The 19,419-nt window shown below is 38.3% G+C and overlaps 1 protein-coding gene across 2 annotated transcripts in view; it reads right to left on the bottom strand.

Moving 5' to 3' along the window:
- Positions 1 to 19,419, bottom strand: part of TRIO (trio Rho guanine nucleotide exchange factor) — a 224,951-nt gene that overhangs the window by 49,781 nt on the left and 155,751 nt on the right. For both annotated transcript variants that reach the window (XR_011902859.1, XM_072329481.1), the window contains exon 34: positions 14,285 to 14,528. Coding sequence is in view for 1 of the 2 variants with exons in the window: in XM_072329481.1 (XP_072185582.1) it covers positions 14,285 to 14,528 (244 nt within the window). In the remaining variant the exon portion in view is untranslated. The remainder of the gene's footprint in view (positions 1 to 14,284; positions 14,529 to 19,419) is intronic.

The raw sequence follows: 19,419 nt of genomic DNA, 5'->3' as shown, positions 1-19,419 counted from the left end.
TGTAAAGCTGAAATGCATGTACATTCTCAGGGACTTGAGTAGCACGTACTATGTATGATGCATGTAAGCAAAGCATCACAGCCCTGTTTCTTATGACAGTGAAGGAATAGGATCAACTTTCTGTAGATTCTCTTAGGACTCACTGGTAGACAACATGAGATGGGCAAAACTAGTTTAAGATATTAATGTTTTGTTTGCTCACCCCAGAAGAGAAAGAACAGCTTATCAGTCTCTGCCACTGATGGTCAACAAATCAGCTTGCTACAAGTTCAGCTTACCACAGGCACCAGCTGTGACCTGCAGGATCTGAAACTGCCATTTGCCATGGTAAGAACCTTCTTATGGAAGTGCTATATCATCTGTGGGTGCTATGAACCTCACGTGTAAGAATGGAAACATTCATCTCTTATGTTTAAGATGACAACTGGAGTTAAACTGACTGCATTTCTCTGAAACATCTGCATGGTAATAGAATCAGTATACTGAAAAAGGATAAACAGCATTCCAGTCTAGTCCTCTAAAGCTCATACAACATTTTGCCCCATCCAGGGGAAAGCAAGCAGAACAAGAAAAGGAAGCTAATAAGCTGCAGAATTTTCATTTTGAAACAACTATTTGAGTTGCTTCACAGCTTAAAAAAAGAAGTCAATAGAGCCAATTTTTTTTTACCAAAAAAAAGAAAAAAAGAAAAAAAAAAAATGAAAAAAAGAAAAAAAAAAGAAAAAAAAAGAAAAAAGAAAAGAAGAAAAAAAAAAAGAAAAAGAAAAAAAAAGAAGAAAAAGGAAAAAAAAAGAAAGAAAGAAAGAAAGAAAGAAAGAAAGAAAGAAAGAAAGAAAGAAAGAAAGAAAGAAAGAAAGAAAGAAAGAAAGAAAGAAAGAAAGAAAGAAAGAAAGAAAGAAAGAAAGAAAGAAAGAAAGAAAAAAAGAGAACAGCCTCACAATTCAATATTGTTCTCAAGGAAAACTACATCTGTCTTCCTCTGGAATCTTCTCCATCATAATCAAGACATTCTGCTTACAAAAACCAGCTCCTATATTTTGCAATCTGCACTATGAAGTTATTTGAAAAGGTCTTGTTCATGTTAAAAGCACACAAGATATTTGAAATTAATAGAAACATGAATTCTTTTTTCAGTTCTACCAACATCTAAATGTCAAATTTTCTAAACCATTTCTCAAAGTGATCTATAAGGGAAATTATTTCATCATTTAGAAGAGCAGTGTTCTTAAACTTTTGAGTCATGCTTCAGCATATGGTTGAGAGAAGACTCAGACATCTCCAAAACTGTGAAGGACCACCCAGACCTAGAAGCCATAGTTAGGCATAAATTCATAACTACTAAAACTCTTGCATTATATTAACACTGCATAAACCAATTGGAATTTTATTTACAATATGAATTTTTTATTTACAATATGAAAAATAACCAGGCGGACTTTGCACACAAATCGTATCTTTTGCAAGTTAGTATTTCAACCTCACCCCAGAATGCTCTAACACAACCAAAAATGTATCAATAAACAAATCTGAGGTCAAGCCTTCAAAAGATGAGTTCCCACACCATGATTAACATTCTGAAAGGCTGCTAACTTTGCCTTTCCTTCAGCATACAATGTGCCCACAGTTTAAATGCTTGGAGCACAGCTGTGCCACTAGGATCTTGTTTCTTCAGTTCCACACACAAAGATCATCCTGTTCCCAAATCCAGTCTTGTTCCCTCAGTCTCACGGATAACACTGCTGATCTGCACAGAGCGGAATCGTCTCACAGTGGCTCTCTGCGCTTGTATTCAGCACGTTGTTTCCTGTTCTTTCCTACCAGAGCTGCCAGCTGCCAAAAAACACTCTAAACTGAATCAGAAATTGTACTCTGCAATGAATTATGTGAACATGCCTAACGTGAGATTTCCAAGAAGTCCTTTCAACCTAATGAGGTGCTTCAATTAAAATAAATAAACAAATAAATAATAAAAATAAAAAAAAGAGAGAAAAAAAAAGATGGCATGCTTTTGAGTTAGAGCTACCTCCATAGTTGGTTAACCTCAGGGAAGTATTTTGTGACTGATGGTAAAGAGATATTCTCAGATGAGTTGCGAATATTCCTCTTTCTACATCTCTACATTTGTCAAGAGCAACTGTTATCAAGACACTGAAGTACTCAGGTTTTAATTAAAACTATTGGGAAATGAAGCATTTACCCAACTATTCAGCTCCCTAAGCCAGGATCTAAACAAGTCCTTCCTGTCTCCAGCTCTGCAGAACATACCCTAGCTGTTGCTCATGCCTGCAGTAAGAAAGAATATAAAAAAGCACATGACATTAGAAAACTCTCCTTACTCATTAGGCTGTTATTTTCTCGAGTTAAAGTCTCTTCTGTGCTGTAGCCAAGGAACTGGAGTACATATACCACTCACTTTTCAAAGAAATGGTGAGACATTCAGTGTCCCTAGCCTTCTGTTTATCTGGAAAGCCCTTGGGAAAATTCTGACTCCTCAACACAGTCACTACTTCAGAACGCCAAATCAGCTTGAGGGATCCCAGCCACTGTCAGCAAAACCACAACAAACCAGATTCAGATAATTCAAACAAAATCTTCTGGATGAGTCCAAGGAATGCAGCTCCACATACGTGCACTGCTTAGCAGTGGGTGGGAGGGGAGAAGAAATATGCCACTGCCTAGCAGAGAACAGTTTTTTTGCAGAAAACAGAAGAAGTGAGAAATACTTGCTGTCCTAACGAGAAATACAGAAGAAACACTGGGTTTTTAACATTAATGTTATTATCCGAGTTGTCCTTAATCATCCTTTTCACTGTTTTGTTTATTTGGTTTTTCTGAAGTAGTCTCTTCAGCCATGCCTTCGATACCCTTCCTCTTTCCTCCCCACTCCAAAAAATAAAAGGAATCAGCTGGTTGGCAAGAAAAAAAACATCTAGTCAAAACAAGGTTCACTTTTCCAAACCAGTTGAAACTGCACATACAGGAACTGGATGCTTCTTAACATAAATCTCTGCTGATTATCTTAACTGGAAATACGTAAAGACAAAAGGAAAGGATTAGAATATATTTATCCAAAGTCTTCAAAATATTGAAATACATTCCTGATTTAAAATTCATTTCTTTTAAGTCACTTCAAAGGAAAATGAACACTTCCAGTAACCAGATTAAGTCATTTAAAAAAAAAGTGTTACTTCTGCTGAAGTTCCATACATATGCATGTGGAGGAATTGCTTCTGCCATCTCTCTGGGCTACCTGCTGGTCAACGTTACTGATCAAAATACATTCCTTATTCTGCTTTTGCTAAGTTCAAACTGTACAAATACATTGTTGTTATTCACATGGAGTTTTCATCGAGACCCTTCTGCTTTTTATTTCTGCTGAGCTTCACATAAGAGAAGTTTTGTCCCTGTAGCAGTACTGGTTAAGTCGTGGAGCACTGGTAGTTATGGCAAATGGAGCCCAGCCACAACCCAATACCTTCATTCTTGAAGCAGGGAAGGCACATGAGCACTGAATGCATCTGAACGAGTTTGGTCACTAGCCTTTACACAGGAAGGTTGCATACTTTCACAAATTCTTTTATTATATATTAAAAAAATACATCAGTAAGATGAAGCAACTACTCCAGTACCTCCTGTTAGTACATCTAACAGAAGAACAAAATCAGAAATGGGCATTTTTTTCTCTCTCTGTGAAGACTACACATGCTGAATTCTTATCAATTACAACCAGAGATTTGTTACTAAATATGTTTAAGTATATTTAGAGGCTAGGTTTACCACAATGAGAATAAGGGAGCAAAAAGCCCACCGCGCAGGGGTTCATTATTCTTCAATGCCTAACAGATGTTAAAAACCGAAACATATAGGACATAGACTGCCCAACAATTCCCCAAATGTGTGATTGTTGCTACACTGTTATTCACATTTTTTTCTAGCTACTCTTAATTTTAGCTGTAGAACAATTCAGTTCTGGAAAAGTAAAACAGTTCATTGTAAAACAACTACTTGCTTTACATCCATTGAGAAAAAAAATACAGGTTTGAATCAAACTATGAACATGGCCACATGGTTCACAAAACTGAAAATCTGTTCAACTTACACCACCACTATTCACCGCAATTGTGAAATGTAGTTGTGAAATGGCCAGTTTGATTCCATACTTCAGATATTTCAGAAAGCAATTACAGGCAATTGAGACAATAACACTCCTTCAGCACAGCAATTAGAATTTAGGTGTTAGAAAATGTTGTTAATTGCCAGAGTTCCTGTATTCTTTCCTGAGTTAGTTCCTCCTGAACAACGCATGCCCGCACTGTAAAAGTTTTATACTGGTTTTATATTTTAACTGAGTTATAAAACGAGGTCAAAACAGACTCTGTATCCTTATACATATTCCTATTACTGACAAAAATATGAGCTTAGTATTCTTAAGAACTTGAACACTTTATAAAAGGTATTACTGTCCATTAGTGGCACAGAAGACAAAATCGTATTATCTCCTCCTGCAATTTCTGCAATTTTGTTTCATGAAAATAATGAAAATGCTTCTTCCCACAAAACTGTAAAATGGATAAAATAATAATTCTTAAATAAAAATCAACACAGAAATGTAAAAGCATCTCAACATGGCTACAGCTTCAACTACAGAATAAGGCTGTTATTCCACAAACATTAAAAGATGATAAAACTACTCGGTCTACTCTAGTTCTGGGGATTGCCACAGCAGTCTTACATAGATGATGCGAGGGAACACAGGATAGCACAGCTTGGGCTTTCTCTTTATGAAAGCATCCAGGATACAAAAAGAACACAGCACCAACCTGCAGGGCACAACCTTGTCTGCAGATGTTACTCTGGAACTGTCCTGGTACACAGATCTCTCAATTAGAAGTTGACCAAATGGATCCTGGCACAACTGCATTTAGTTGTACCACATTTTTTTCTGGTGAAACGATAAACACATCTAAGCCTGTCCTACTAAATCGGCCAGCAATTAGAGCACATGTATTTTGTTACCAGAGACAATGAGAAAAGTCAGCATAAAACATGCCAGGATGAACCAACCCAGACAGGCCACGATGAATATCCTCCTTAAAAAGATTAGCAACTGACATTAAAAAAAAACATCTAAGACACCAATCAAACATACTTGTCTGCTAGTGAGCCCTGCTTTTATTTCTCCATTATCTTTCATAATCTTTTTCTTCAATACAAATTCCCTCCATTTAAGATTTTTAACTAAGTCCTCCTATTATTTATCAAGGGAATGGATAGCTTTATAAGAGCTCTGAGGTCTCATCACAATAAATGCATACAGTCCAGCATAATGTGGCTGTCACTGAGAGTGAAAGTAATCTTGAGATACAGCCAAGGGAACTAAAAAACAAAAACAAAACAACAACAGAACACTCAAGAAGCAAAGCTGTTCTTTGACATTCCCCATCAATTTCTCACATGTTTAGCCATGTTGCACCTTAGAAAGTTTTGCTCAGTTAGTCTTTCAGCAAGAAAAGGAGTTGCATGGAATATGTTGTATTTTAGCACGCACACTTTTCCCTTGCTAGAGAGAGCCATATCCAATAGTTTCCTGGAAGTGCAGGAACTTGAATTTATACTTTGAATTTAGTCTCCACATAATTCCACGTCCCTCAAGTGTTTCTGTAGAAAGTAAAATATGACCAATCAGCTTTACTAGTTCTTTCCAGATGGCTGCCTTGGAAGCTTTCCATCAGCATATTTGCAGGTTCTGACATGCAACTAGACTTCTCTACTCTTTGTGTCTGAGCAGTCTCCACATCACTGATCCCTTAAAGCTTACATTAAGGAATGAACATATGCCTAACGAGGTATCATTACACTCAACAAGAATAACTAGTGCTTTTCATGAGGATTTTTTTTTTTTTTTCTAAGATTCATTTCAATTTCTTACATAGAATTAATATACATATATTCTGCGGCAAAACCTGAAGCATTTCTGATATATCCACAGACAATAAGGGGAGTCTAAGACTTGAAAATACATCTTGAACATAACAAGTTCACACAAGCATTTCTGACTTTTAACACAGGATCATGGGATGACCTCACAAATTCATCTAGTCCAACCTTCTGATTAAAAGGATGCAATAACTATGAGACCAGACCAGATTAATTATGGCTTTGTCCAGTCTGGCCTTAAGAACTTGATGTCATTTTAAAACTTTCTTGTAACTGAGACTGTATCTCTGATACATCACTAAAACACTAAAATACAGCTGCACTAAAAGTGATGCAGAATATCTGGTTTGGCACAAGTAACAGAGACCAGCAATTGCAGGAGAAGTAAAATAAAGTCAACAGGATATACACTTTCAGAATGACCTCACAAAACCAGTCATTGGCCTGCTAAATCCTACTGCTTTCACCTGTATGCAGCGATGATGAAAGGTGGGCAAGAACATTCACTTTAACCTGTTCCTCAATCATTTCCTCCTCTCTGCTAAACACAAACACTCCTCCTAGTAACAAGGTTAAGAATACCTGCCGCAGTAGCAGAAAACTAGTCAGGAAAGGAACAGGAGACCTCATGGGCAGGCATATTACATAGTTTACAGAATCAGAGAATGGTTTGGGTTGGAAGGGACCTTTATGATCACCTAGTTCCAATCTCCCTGCTATAGGCAGGGACACCTCCCTCTAGACCAGGTTGCTCAAAGCCCCATCCAGCCTGACCTTGAATGCTTCCACTGCCTCTCACTGAACAGCCTGTTCCAGTGCCTCACCACCCCCACAGTACAGACTTTCTTCCTGCTATCTAGTCTAAATCCACACTCACACTCTTCCAGTTTATATTTATTTTCTCTTGTTCTGTCATTACACGCCCTTATAAAAAGTCCCTCCCCAGCCTTCTTGTAGAGCCCCTTCAGGCACTGGAAGGCTGCTACAAAGTCTCCACAGAGCCTTTTCCAGGCTGAAGAGCCACTTCAGAGGGCTCAGAGTTCTGTGGCAGAAGAAAAACTATGTGAAATTACCCAGATGGTGCTTGGAAATGAAAAACCACCCCAGGTGCATAAAAACATACACCAAAGGCAGCCCCTTGGGAACAAGGCAGCCAGCACACAGCTGTGATGCTCCCCACCCTCATGCCGAAGAGCTGTCTCCAGCCCCACAGCTCTGTCAGGCTGCCCACTGCAGGAAGGGGGATCTGTGGTTCCCCTCCATAGGCCAGCACAAAACAAAACATGGGTAAAAAGACAGCTCAACAAGTACCTTCTCACACCAAAGCAACTTCTTTAAGGATTTGCTGCACCTAGGACAGTTACGGTAAATAAATGCTCCGGGATGTTTTCACACAATTTTAGCATGTTCTGCCTGAAAACCATGCTCCAGAGAAGAAACTGGTGTCAGAGAAAGGCTAATTTGCAAGCAAAATAACCCCCCTGGGAAACCTACAGCCATCAGAATTGCTGGTTTATATCCACCTCCTACCTCCCAAAGATCAGCTGTATAAATCCAGCTGTTCTGAAGCAGATATTTTTTACACACAGATTTCCTTTCCAACTGCAATTTATAAGAGATTTGGCAGCTCTCTGTGACCAACTGTATGTTCAAGATAGTATTATAACATTTCTTCATTTTCTCAGCTATAACAAACTCCTCAACAGTGCAAAAAGATTTCACTACGTACAAAAATGCCAAAGCAAAATTAACCATGTAGTTATGCCTAAAATTAGAGTTGGTATGGAAAATACAGATGTATCTGTCATGTCTTCCTGGACTTGGTTACGGTATAAGACCACTGCGTAAGTTAGAAGCAGAAATAAGAGAGCAAATAAACTTGATGTATAACAAACTCACAGAAATTCAAAGCATGAGACTCAGTGAATCTTCAAAACCCATGTTATCTAGCTTAGGTCTGAACAACCCCAGGGAAATAATTCACACTAACTTTAACATTTATTCAAGGCTGAGTTAGAATTTGGCTGTCACCAAACTCCGGCCATCTGATACAGTAAGGCTATAAAGCAATGATTATGATCTAACAGACCACAGCCAATTGCTAACATTTTATTCAAGTTTACTTATGCTCCAAACATGTTTTTAGCTGGAAACTGTTTGGTGGGAAAGTCAGGATAGAGAATTCTTGTTTTATTTCCACACTGTAGCTCTTTCATTTATCTGGCCCAGAGCACAAGAACATATTTAAAGAAAACAACCCATACATACATGGAGACATACACACAGACATGCTATTCAAATCATCTTTACAGCATTTTAGACTAGTAATGCTTCTTGGAAGAAAATATTTGTGATTACAGGGAAATATATGATTTACTGAGCTTTCAAAACAGCTGATAATTGCAAAGTTGAACTTCAGCTAATAAAATGCCTGCGCTTCTGTTCAAGCTCAAATTTGCCTGGTAAGTAAGTTGACCTGACACTGCTGCATGGCATTTACAATCTTTTGCTAATTTACAGCAGTAGAGTGTGAAATCCAACTGACTGCTCAGCTCTGCATCCTCTGAGCTGCTCATAAGGCTTTCCATCAAATCATTATCTGGATGGGCAGCCTCCAATTTGAAAATATTATTAGAAGGTAATTGATTCATCAAGAAACAGAATTCTTGAATTAACATTCAGTGTCTGGTACAACACACCACATTCCTCAGTATCACTTTCTACATGTGATCACATCTGGTTATTCAGCAGAAGCTGATCCCTTGCTGTTTTGTGTCCTGGAAACTACAGCCTGCACCTTTTGCCCTGTGGCCCCAATGCAACAAAGCAAAGCAAGCAATATACCTAGTCATTGTTATGAGCTGCTTTCCCTGTGGGCCTGGGTTGTAACTTTTTCATTTCCTGCAGCTGCAGAGGTTGTCAGACAGTCTCACAGGCAGTGCTTTGGCTCTGAGCCATGGGTGGGGAGATCTGTCCTTACTCATAGCCCACACTTGCTCACAGTCTTAAAACAGCAATTTTTCCCCTTCTGCAGCCTTCCTCTGCTTTTAAGCAAACAATTGCTGTTTATATATATTTTCTTCTTCTTTACTTTCACTACAAACAAGCAGTCCGTCTTGAATTGCTCAAACTTGATTTCGTTTTTACTTCATCAAATTCTTCTGTTTCCGTCAGAGCTTCCTTCTATACTTGGACTCGGTATGAAAATACCCCATTTCTCCCTCATAGTTTTCAAAGACCTCAATAATCACGTGTGAGATATATTTTACCTTTATTCTCTCCCCCTCCCCAATGACCTGAAATTTACACACTGAATAGAGAGTCTCCAGTTTTATGAGAGCAAATTTACATAATGCTCAAATTTACATAATGCTCAAATTCAAGACTCTTTTATCCCATTTTGTGGCCTTGGATATTAAATGATTCTCTTTTCTGGAGAAGTATCTCTAGATCGCCTGTGCAATATTTCTTAATTGCTGAAAAGGAGGGCCCTGTACCCATTCAAGAACTTTGTCATCTCAAACTCGGCTCTTTAACTAAATTTGCTAACCTTCGTATTGGATGGTATCAGTTATTTGATGCTACTTATTGTACCACAGATTCTTCAAGAGATACCAAAGGTGTGGGGAAAGAAACCAAACCAACACAGAACAAAAGAACTGCTGAAAAGACATTTTTCTGTTTATGGCACCGGTAAAGACTGCATCCTCAATGTAAATCAAAAGCCAGCATTCAGTATTGCAGTATTACAGGTAAAAAAATTACCAACAATTTTAAATATGTGCCAATTTTTTTCTGAACTTACGAGCTTAATTTTGCTACACTGAATCCTGACCCTTGCCTTTTATCCAAAGCTTTATGGCTGTTTAAAATGTTCTGCAAGCAAAGGAAAGAGAACTGCATGCATAAAAAAGAATGTTCAACAAAATGAAAAGAAACCTTGGTAAAGAAGAAAAGCTCCAAATAAAGCAATGGGAACATTCTTTCTCACCCATACCCAATAACATGTGGGGAATCATTGAAAATAAAAATGTTGCCGTATGCATTACTTGTGAAAAACATGTTCTTCCAAAGCTAGTAATTTATTTTTTGCAGAGTGAACCAACTGTTATCCAGCCTCTTCACTACCCACTTGTTTGCCTTTTTCCCCATTATAAAAGGGATTTTGTTTTAAATGTACTCATCTGCAAAAATGCTTATTATATTGATTAAGTGACCACAAAACCTGATAAAAATAGATCTGATACCCAGCAGAACGAACAAGAGGTCTGGAATCTGCAATCAACACTATCTACCTAATGAATGTCTTTTTTTCTGTGTAATCCTTTCCTATACTCTTAACAAAACATTTGCTTGCTTAATTATTATACAATTCTGAAGACTGAAGATCTCAAAGATACAATAAATGCCTTTTTTTTTTTTTTTTTTAAACCCTTGACACTAAGATATTTTAAATAATAAATCTTCCTAGAATCACAGAATGCCCTGGGCTGAAAAGAACCACAATGATCATCCAGTTTCAACCCCCTGCTGTGTGCAGGGTTGCCAACCACCAGACCAGGCTGCCTGGAGCCACATCCAGCCTGGCCTTGAATGCCTCCAGGGATGGGGCATCCACAGCCTCCTTGGGCAACCTGTTCCCAGTGTGTCACCACCCTCTGTGTCAAAAACTTCCTTCTAATATCTAACCTAAACCTCCCCTGTCTCAGTTTAAAACCATTCCGCCTTGTCCTATCACTATCTATCTGTGTAAACAGTCATTTCACTTCCTGTTTATATGCTCCCTTTCAAGTACTGGAAGGCTGCAATGAGGTCTCCCCAGAGCCTTCTCTTCTCCAAGCTAAACAAGCCCAGTTCACTCAACCTTTCCTCAAAGGAATCTGATCATCTTAGTGGCCCTCCTTTGGACCTGCACCAAGAGCTCCAGGTCTTTGCTGTGCTGGGGCCCCAGGCCTGGACGCAGTAGAAGACAAGTAACAACTACAGAATTATGTAGGCAAGTCATTTGCTTTCTGGGCTGTCACCTCTCATCTTTCAGCATCAGAATAAAACAACATTACCTTCTGTGACTGACTTACTTTAAGATAGACAAAGAATAACCAAGATCAGCTGTCAAAATGAGGTGCCTCATGGAAAACAGTTTGCTTCCATAATCTTATAACCCTATTTTGGATGATCACCACTTCAGGCAGTTAAGACAATAAATATCACCCAGTGCATTCTTACTTAGCGATGGAATACGATTTAGCTGCAAATTAGAAAAGGCTTTCTGTATCAAAACTTCAAAGCTCGCTTCACCTCTGAGATGTTGCCAATCAGACAGGATTGTTAAATGCTGTTGAAAAGATCAGAATTGTAGGATCTCTAGAATCTGAACTATGGAGTGCCAAGAAAACTTTGAAAGTTGTTTCATGGGAGCAAATAAAATGAGCAGACGTTACTAAAGACCTACAGAGTCCAAATGATGCTGAGTGCAAAAACTCTTCAATTAATCCAATTCTATAAGCTAAGCACTTAAAATTCAAGCAGCTAACCCTGCCGCTTCTCTGATGGTGGGTCATTTCTTCTTCTTTAGGACTCTGTAAAACCTCTCTCCCTCTCAGCTTTGTACAGCAGCTTGTGATGCCAGACGTGCACAAATGCCAGACTCGTGTCTGCTACACGTGTCTTAATCCATGAAGCGTACAGAAATAATCATACCTGATGCTCACACAGTTTGCATGACATACTGCATATATTTGCAGACCTTAAAACTCCAGAGGGCAATATCCTCATTTAAGAAATCATTCAAATAATCTGGAAGTTTTATTTCATTATAGATAAAAATACATAAATGAAAGGATTTTTATTAAAAAGACCAAGCTGCAAAAATCGCCAGAATTCTAGGAAATTTAACAGTGGTGAACCCAAGTTCATGAAGGACTACATTAATTTATCTAAGTCATTCACTTGTTCTTTCTTATCAGGGCATTTTGTTTTTTGGTACTGTTGTTTTAAGGTTCTTTTGTTGATGTGTTTTTTAAGAATTCATACCTCAATCAGTGCCCACAATGAACAATACTTAAAAAACTGAGATCGTCATCTCCTTTTTCCCCCTGCTCTTCTGATTAGCATATCCCCCAGTGACATGTTTACAGATCTTTAATCAAATCCAGCACTTGAGAAAGAATAACTTCTGCTTGGGATCATCAGAGGAACATTTCTCTAAGCAGCGGAAAAGAAATAACACCAAAGCACCCCACCAACTTTCCCTACTTTTTTGTAACCCCTCTGTGTAGCGAACACTATAAGCTTCTTTCAAGTAATAGAAAGCTGAGTTACAGACTGAAATCAAAAGCATCCTATGGTTTCGAGTGCACAATCTAAAGCTTTTTTTCCTTTTTTTTTTTTTTGCTTCCAGATTACTTGGCATTATATAATAGGTTGCATTTTCAATATAGTACACGCTGACTTCAGTCACATGCACGGGAAACTTTACAAATCAGACACCCAAGTCCTAAAGCCGACACCCACTACACTGTGGGAATAAACAAGCAGCAGCTGCTTCTTATCAGCTGGGGTTCAGATGATCATAGAATCACAGAATCCTTGGAGCTGGAAGGGACCTTTAAAGGCCATCTAGTCCAGTTCCCTGGCAATGAACAGGAATGTGCAATAACATCACAAGGGAAGCCTATGGAACAGAAGAAAGTTCTAAACCTGCATTCAGACCTGCAAATCATATTAATTCTAGCCCTCACCTTCTCTTCAGTTTCCAGGACCAATATAATTAATTAATGCTTTTTTAAAAAGCAATATGTTAAACAGAAACTATATTAATTTTACACAGCTCTGCCCCCTTCTTCTCTCCAAACAAATGCTGAAGGAAGAACAGCAATACAGATTATGTCCACTGGTTTGATTAATAAAAGTGATGTAACCTCTCAAAGACAAAAACAGTTCTCACCCTCCCTCAGGAGTCTGACAAGCCCAGGGTTCTTCATATAATGAAATTGTTTAGTACAATCTACTTAATAAAATTCTCTGCTTTCTAAGGCAAAGTACCCAAGCAGCAAAAGACATTGGAATCATCAATTCTGTATTTAGAAAAAAATACATCTGTTAACATTTCCACAATTTCAACCCCTCAACCAAGGAAGAAAAAATTCGGTGAAACCTAACTGCATTTTTATTATCAGAAAAAACCTGCAAAATGTATCTTCCCAAATGGTCAGAGGATACAATAAGTTGAAAATGTTTAAATTAAATCTTTCTTATGTTTTTAATCACGCCGTATTCAAAGTTCCTCCTGTGCATGCTCCTGATATAAGTAATGCAAACTCTCCCTATTTTAGTCAAGCATGATAACATGGGGTCAGCATTCAGTGAGAAAATTTGTGATGTTCTAACTGGGATGGATGGAAACATTGATAAAAAACTATGAGCATATTTATAAAAAACTCCCCAAAGACGCAGTTTTGTTCTGGAGAAAAGTCTTCCCCAGCACCATTACACCATTTTCTTATTAAATTTGTTACTAGCAATAACAGGCTTTTTGAAATGCATCTTTTCCCCCAGCATGTGCTGAAACACCTAATAAACTAATTATTGTTTATTTTAATTCATACTGCTTTCTGTTAAAAGACTTCAAACAGCTTCAGATGAAGCAAGCAAACATCTTTCCTAATAACTAACTACTCTGTGAGCCTGGAAAATTCAGTGAGCCAAAGGACGAACTACAGTACAGCAAAACCTTAAAAACTATCAAAGAAAGTGATCAGATTTTTACTGCACCCTTCAGGGGCTCATTCGTCCATTCAAAACAAAAGCAAATTAAGATTTCATAGTCCAGCAGCACCGAAACAATAATTTTGTCTCTGTTAGCCTGGATAACTTAGTTAAGTAAAATACAGAAGTTTTGACAGCTCTTTCCAATGCCAGGGCACATGGGTGTGCGTATTTAGCTCTTCCGCAACTGAGCCTGATTGTATCATGACTTCTTACTGCAGGATTTCTCAGGAACTACTGGTATTATATGCAGGATGTTTTTGTCACACTTTCAACAGATGATAGGTATAGATTTTCTTAGTATCGAAGCTTGATCTAATAGGATATGCAATTTTGTTTACCAAAACATAATTTGCCTAAATCTCTTCCGTCTTCTGTCACATTTTCACTTAACAAAGACAACTGCTGTTTACCACGGAATCGATAGCATGGCTGTAGGATCCTAAAAACTATGTTTTTTCTAACTAAAAATTAGAAATCAAAACAGAATAAGAACATTGAAGTGCCCATTTATCAAGTACACGCTATTACCCAAAACTCATGCTGCTGACAGCAAGACTTAATTTCCATTGTTTCTTACCTTTGTGGTTAAAGATCCCCTCCATCTCCATACTACTGCGAGAGTGAGCAATGCAGAGGGACCCACAGGGGACCAGGCCTTCTGCAGCTGGGGACCGATCTGTAGTTCGAACCAGACACCAGTCAGGTTTGTCATGGGGTCGCTCCAGGACCTCCACAGTCTGCCCACGGCGGATTGTCAGCTCATTACTGTTGCAGGCGGTGAAATCATGGATTACCACTGTCAGCTCGCACCCACCAGACAACTGTGAGGGAAAACAAGAACAAGAAGCCAGATGAACGCTCGTTATCAGACCAACCGTCACGCACCATTACCTATTTAGGATTCCTGGCAGGGTCTGTATTTTGGATGAGATAGCAAGCTTCTGGGGCTTTCCACATCAAGAACAGATCATTTCAAAATCAAGCAGTTATGATGCTTTTAGTACAGATTTTTAACTGCTTGTCTCTCCTATGTTCGAAACACTAGTTGTGACAGGGTTGGGTGGAGGATTCAAGCAGTTTTTCTTGCTAGACTGCTCCTTACCCTCAAAGATGAAGTAGCAGCCACTTAAGAATACGTCTTATGGCTGATAACTCACAGCAAAAAGCCAGATATTAGTAAATGCAATCACTATGAGATTTATCATCTTGCAAACCCAAGGCAGAGGGGTCTGTTTCAAATGAGCTTACTAACCCATTCCCATGCCATTTACAGTTCTTTCTCAGGTCACAAAATAACACAGTGTACTCCATACATGAATACAAAAATCAGCATAAACTTCTTCACATAGTATTCTCAAATACATAACTACGTGATACAAAATCCACATTAGCTTACAACTTCCGCCTTCTTGCCGATTCCCCAATTAAACCATACAAACTTGAATTAAAAGCATGCAAGGGTTTCCCCCCTACTTCCAAAACACTTCATTAGAACTTTTTTCCTTTTTCCCTGAGGTTATGTTTCCTCTTTGTTTTGTCTCCTTTGATCAGAAATGAAAATTATTATATAAACTTTGCAAAGTTCCCAAGATTGCTCAGTGCCAGAACACTCATCCAACTTAACTAAACAGCCTGGGAATGCCTTCTCCTTCCACGTAGCAACAATGTTCCAGGCTACTTCAGACTTTAGTGTCTGAATACCTCCATAGCCCAGGGTACTTCAGTGCCACATTCCCATTACGACCCAGCAGGTACGGCTTTCTGTAGATTCAGTAGTTTGGACCAAGCTAGTCAACTCCTCCAGCTCAGGGAGGTAATCCTGAAGCACTCAATTTGAACAAACCCTCTCTGAGAGTTCAGTCACAGCTAATTTAGAAGCATGTGCTCTACCCACAAACTGAATGATCCTGCCATTTTACTGTTGCCTTTTACATTTAGGTTCTTAAATACCTGCTGGCTACATTTCAGAAGCTTTAGGAGAAGAAGAAAACAGTCAGCATTGTTAATTATTAGTTTTCATTAATGAATTTTTCATTGCTTTGCATCAAAACATCAGATGGAATATTTGTTAGGATAACACTATTTCTTATCAAGAAAGAATTTTAAAGCAGATGACTAAAACAGCAAAAATCCAATAAAACTAAAAAGCTAATTCCAACCTCCTCCCTAGTCAATCCTGCAACAACAACATATAACTCCTAGCAGGCAGTTTAACTCCAGAGCTTTCCCATGGCCCATAACTGTTAGACTCAATGGCTATCCTTACTTGCACCCACACAACCAGAAAAAAGTTTTATTTGGGGGAATGCAGAGGCAAACAAGGACAATAATAACAATAATAATAATAATAATAATAAATCTTTATACAAGTGTTGTTTAGAGATGGTAAATCAAGTTCCACTCATTTTGATGTAGGCTAAAAATTAATCACGTTGTTGCTACTACATCTCTTTAGATAGTCCCAGCACCCAAATTATGACAGCCATATTTTCAACGAATGCTACCTTCCCCCTCATTAAAAACTTCCTTTTTCCCTTCCTTCTTGTTCTCCATATTGTATGAGTTTTTAGTCCATGCAAAACTATGCCAAAGGGGAAAAAGTAAGAGCTTTCCCTTGTTTTCTGGTACTGATTTATGTTACAGCCTTCTTCAGACAAACTAAGGAACAATTGAAACCATCTGGATGGCTGATGGGGACTAAGAAAAAGCTGACAGAATATGACTTTAGAGATCAAATTTTTCCCAGGGAATTTCATATGCATCCCTCCACCGGTGCAATCATCAAGACATTAAGAAGTAGACACTTTCCAGAAATTCCATCTAGTCACTGTATTTTCTCCTAAATATCTACATGAACATAGATTTGCTTCTCTGCTTCCTTGTTTGACCCTTCACTCCCCTGCAAATAGAAATATACTTGGCTTGCTGTGCAAAGGTCATGTCCTTTTGGCATCCATATAGATGTTATTTCTTCTCCTTCCCTTAATTAGGAGGGAAAAAACAAAAAAAACCCAAAGACTTGCTCATTAGTTACATTTTTTACAGTATTAAGCTAAAGGAAGAAGAATGCTTTAAAAAAAAATTGATAGTAACTATATCAGAAACTATAAAGTTACCCAAAGAAATCTCACTAAGAGTGTGCAGGAATGAGACATCCTGGCTGATCAGTACTCCATTTAAACTCCCCATTCTATCATACTTGAGCAAGCAGTATGCAAGACATTCCCAAAGTGCAAGTGTTAGTTCTTCCCTGATTTCAAATACTCTAACACTGTTAGATGCAATTGAGCACAGGACTTCTTTGCTGCTGTCTAGAACACCTATACAATGGTGTCTTCAACTCAGACTACACTTAAGTTATCACCTTGAAGAACAAACATAAAAATCTTGCGTATCAACTTTACCCTCTCTTGGGATAGCGACCATTCTTCACCTCCCCAGCTGTAATGGCTATGAAACAGTGCTTTTCCCTTTGTTTCTTTGTTCATTTTCTTTCCATAACATGTTTTCTGAAAGCAGTTTCCTCCTCTGCACTGATTAAATGCAGTTGGACAGCAAGGAGTGTCTGGGACTATGTACATTGCTCAACAGCTGTTGCTGGACAGCTTTGGCAAGGCTCTCTAGGTTAGCTGGAGGGAAGAGAAAAGAGGCACAGCAAAACGAGGAGACTGATTTGCACAGAAGAGAAAGGAGTTGCAAACCACCTAAATAAAATTTAGGCTGAACAAGGGCTTTATCCGTCATTCTCAAGAAACTCTTTATGTAAACTGAATTAATCATGCATGATAAAAATAAATGAGGCTATGTCTGAAACATGGAAACTGGAGAGACAGAGTCTAGATGAGAAACAAAAGCCAGACAGAAATAGAACAGCAGATTAAAAAAGGCGTAAGGCTTAATTAAACAGCTTATCATGGGACACAGTGTCTTGCTGTTGCTGAAATTAATGTTAACCATCTATGTTCACCTCACTGGGGCTTTTTAATCACTGCTGATTGTAGAGAGGAAAAAAAAGGCATAACCCATGACTTATATACACAGATTCTTAGCGCAGCTTTGCAGAAGTCAAGAGATATCACGTCCTCACTGCTGACTGACTTCTGTCAAATACAAAGGCCTTTATAAATTACCTCACTTAAAGACTGCTTATTAAGTTTACTACTGCATGGTCCTTTTACACTAAGGAGAAGTGGGAGGAAAGAGAGCAGCTAATAAGTTTTCTTAATTATTTAAAGTGTGAAAAATCGATAACTTCTTTTTAAAATAGAACTCAGGTGTCTTCTTTTTTCCCCCAGCACAGTTCTTTCTTTCTCCAGGTACTTCTCTTTCACCAGACCCAAACTTGGTCTCTGACACTGAGGAGAGGTGTATGCTCAGAAACAAGTCTGTTTTTATTTTTCTACTGGCAGGAGTTTATTTTTGCATTTTCAGCTGGTAGAACTTGGTTGTCTCCTGCTGCTTCAGTGGGTTTTCTGTATCCAAGCATTAAGAAGCACACGAGTGAAATAAAAATTCATGCAGAAAGCAGTAGAAAGTGTTACCAACTGGGCGCGAAAGACAATTCATTAAAAATAAAATACTGCTCCACCGACCACACAGAGCAGCCAGCATGATTCCCGCTACTTGGGATAATACTGTATGATGGCTCCACTTAGAAAAGCCTATCACCTTCTCAGCTATCGAAATAGTTTGGATTATTTAACATCTCTGCCAGCTCAGTTAACACAAGCACAAAGAGATCTATCAGACCTACACTGCTTCCTTCAGCTTCCGCATTTCCTATGCATTGGATCAAGTTCAAAAGAAGATGCTAAAACCAGATCAAAATCTGAAGCTAGGAAACAGTTGAAAGGTGGAACAAAAGGCCAAGTGTCATCTCTTTTATTTATTAGCCACCTAAAATGGCATCTACAGAGCTACAGAACATGAATGGAAAGAACACTGTGAAAGGTGAAGGGCAAAATATCTACTGAGAAGAGTACAGTAAGAGCACTAATTTGGAAAACCAAGGTATTTTGATGGATTAGGAATCTCCCTCTCAAGAAGTGTACATTTTAGTTTGGGCTGTGTCATACGTTCTAATACTTCAGGATAGTTGGTGCTACAATCAAAATACACCAAACTAACTGGTGTATTTAACTTGATTTGCAATATAGAGATGCACCACAATATTAAAAAGAAGGTGGAAAGGGATCTTAGAGCATTAAGTCCACTCCTTTTACTTCCTCCAGATTATGAGTAGTTGCAGCTATATTAATTATGATTAACATTTATCCAAATTTTTGCATGATTTCCAATTATGGACATTCTCTAGTCTTCAAAACTAGGCTACTCTAGAGCTTCACACTTCAATAGACACAAAAAAAGTCACTGCAATTAAAATAGAGCCCTTTAATCTCATCTCACCCACTGAAAATATGTATAAAAGACTGCTCTGTAATTCTGCTTTTCAGGCAATTCAGGGCCTTAAGTTCTTCCTTCTACCTTTTTACTTTATACTTATCAGCCCCAGCTAATTATCTCACCTTGCAAGTTATGTTGGGTAGATCTCTAATCAGACTTTCAGCTTTCCTGTAACTTTTCCATCTGCTCAGTAATTTAAGAATATTCTGTATTCAAAACGGGATGCAGCACCTAATCATAGAATTACTCAGGTTGGAAAAAACTTTGAAGATCATCAGATTCAACCACAGCCTAACCAGTACCCTAACT

The sequence above is a fragment of the Excalfactoria chinensis genome, chromosome 2 (genome assembly GCF_039878825.1).
Source record: "Excalfactoria chinensis isolate bCotChi1 chromosome 2, bCotChi1.hap2, whole genome shotgun sequence".
Classification (NCBI taxonomy): domain Eukaryota; kingdom Metazoa; phylum Chordata; class Aves; order Galliformes; family Phasianidae; genus Excalfactoria; species Excalfactoria chinensis.
Note: the sequence above shows the minus strand (reverse complement) of the source record. Positions and strands in the feature narration are given on the sequence as shown.